The sequence below is a fragment of the Hemiscyllium ocellatum genome, chromosome 19, assembly GCF_020745735.1.
Source record: "Hemiscyllium ocellatum isolate sHemOce1 chromosome 19, sHemOce1.pat.X.cur, whole genome shotgun sequence".
NCBI classification, from domain to species: domain Eukaryota; kingdom Metazoa; phylum Chordata; class Chondrichthyes; order Orectolobiformes; family Hemiscylliidae; genus Hemiscyllium; species Hemiscyllium ocellatum.
In genome coordinates this window covers 56,985,182-56,986,815 of record NC_083419.1, presented here as the reverse complement: position 1 = coordinate 56,986,815, position 1,634 = coordinate 56,985,182, and the positions used below count along the sequence as shown (strand labels likewise).

The window sequence follows — 1,634 nt, the reverse complement described above, 5'->3', positions numbered from 1 at the left end:
ATGTGCTCTTGTGATATTCTTTTAAATGTTGTTCTGTTTGAATATATAGGATGGATTATGTAATTCTAATTTCACTTTGTTTTCTCTTAATAGCATAATTGTCAGTTTGGGCAAATTGTCAATCATTGAATTTGCTTTTGTTAATTTGATTTATTGTATTGATTAAAATATAAGTGGCAATAACTTGGAAAAGCAAAGATAGTATTTGTCTTTTGTTTGCAGAAGAATCTAAGTTGAAAATTTGAACATCGCTTCGCAATGGTTAGAAAAGTGAGCCATTTTCATTCAAAGTTGTCTGATGAAGAACAGCAGCAGCAGCAAAATTTCATTAAGAGATATTTAGTACTGAAGAATAAAGCAAAGAATAATTGCTGGTGTAAGTTATGGATATGTAGTTTGATATTACTAAAGTTGATATCATTGACATTATTGCTGTACTACAGAGGTGGTGCCCAAAGTCTAACTGTGAAATACAGGTTATCCAATGACATCAAATGTCCATCCATTGACTTCAATTACGATAGCGATGGTGACTCCCAAACTCATGATAACACAACTATTTTCTTTGTGGAGGTCTCTGACCGAACTAACCCCACATTTTTGTCCTTGTGTTCTTTGGAATCTGCAGCAAGATCTCATCCCCAGGCCAAGATTGCCTTTTACATGAAAGGTCTTTCTGCTACAAAAGTTAAAACCTTTGGGATTTCCTTGTTGAACTGTTTTCCTAATATTGAGATCAGGCCATTAGATCTGAAAAATCTTTTTGTGGACACTCCATTGTCTTCATGGTATTCCAGCCTGCATCAATGGTGGCAACCTTATCTAATACCAACTATCGCTGATGCCTGCAGACTTGTCCTTCTGTGGAAATACGGTGGGATTTACTTAGACACTGACATTATTGTTCTGAAAAATCTGCTTAATCTCACCAACAGCCTTGGCAGAGAAGAACAGTATTTACTGAATACGGCTTTTTTGTCCTTTGATCGGGGCCATGATTTCATTGGAAACTGCTTGAAGAATTTTGTTGAACACTTCAATGGATGGATCTGGGGCCACCAAGGACCCCAGTTAGTAACCCGTGTTCTTAAAAAGTGGTGTCAAAAGAAGAGCATAGCCAAGATTCAACAGTGCAAAGGTGTAAGGATGTTACCTCCTGAAGCATTCTATCCAGTTCGTTGGCAGGACTGGAAAAAATACTTTGAGGTCATGAGCAAGTCTGAAGTTCAGAAGTTACTGAAGAATTCTTACGCCGTACACATATGGAATAAAATGAGTCATGGAACCTCATTTCCGATGGGGTCGAAAGTGATGATTGACCAACTGAGTTCAGTTTACTGTCCTATCTCGTATAAAATAATGAGCTGGCAGGAAACATAGACCACTGAAATTTCAAGCAATGCTTGCCATATTTAAAGTCATGTTGTAACCTCAAACCAAATTGAAATCAAACCTAATCCGATGTAAAATTTGGCTTTAAAGAAATGCGGTTTAAAGTTGAGCCACACTTTACAATGACTGTTTGTGTTTGATGATAATAATGTTGAGGATGGTCAGCTGTTAGTATTAGGTAAATAATTGTAAAGCTGTCATTTTGAGAAACAAATCAATATTGAGTCAATAGGAAAAGCTTT

General features: G+C 36.5%; 1 protein-coding gene across 1 annotated transcript; it reads left to right on the top strand.

The window, feature by feature from the left end:
* The first annotated feature begins 258 nt into the window (after nucleotides 1-258).
* On the top strand, nucleotides 259-1,380 carry LOC132824809 (lactosylceramide 4-alpha-galactosyltransferase-like). Its single transcript, XM_060839552.1, has one exon. The coding sequence runs from the start codon at nucleotides 259-261 to the stop codon at nucleotides 1,378-1,380; it is 1,122 nt and encodes a 373-aa protein (XP_060695535.1).
* The last annotated feature ends 254 nt before the right edge of the window (nucleotides 1,381-1,634 follow it).

Excerpts from the sequence above, each read along its gene's own strand:
- LOC132824809 (XM_060839552.1), top strand. The coding sequence starts at position 259 with ATGGTTAGAAAAGTGAGCCATTTTCATTCAAAGTTGTCTGATGAAGAA.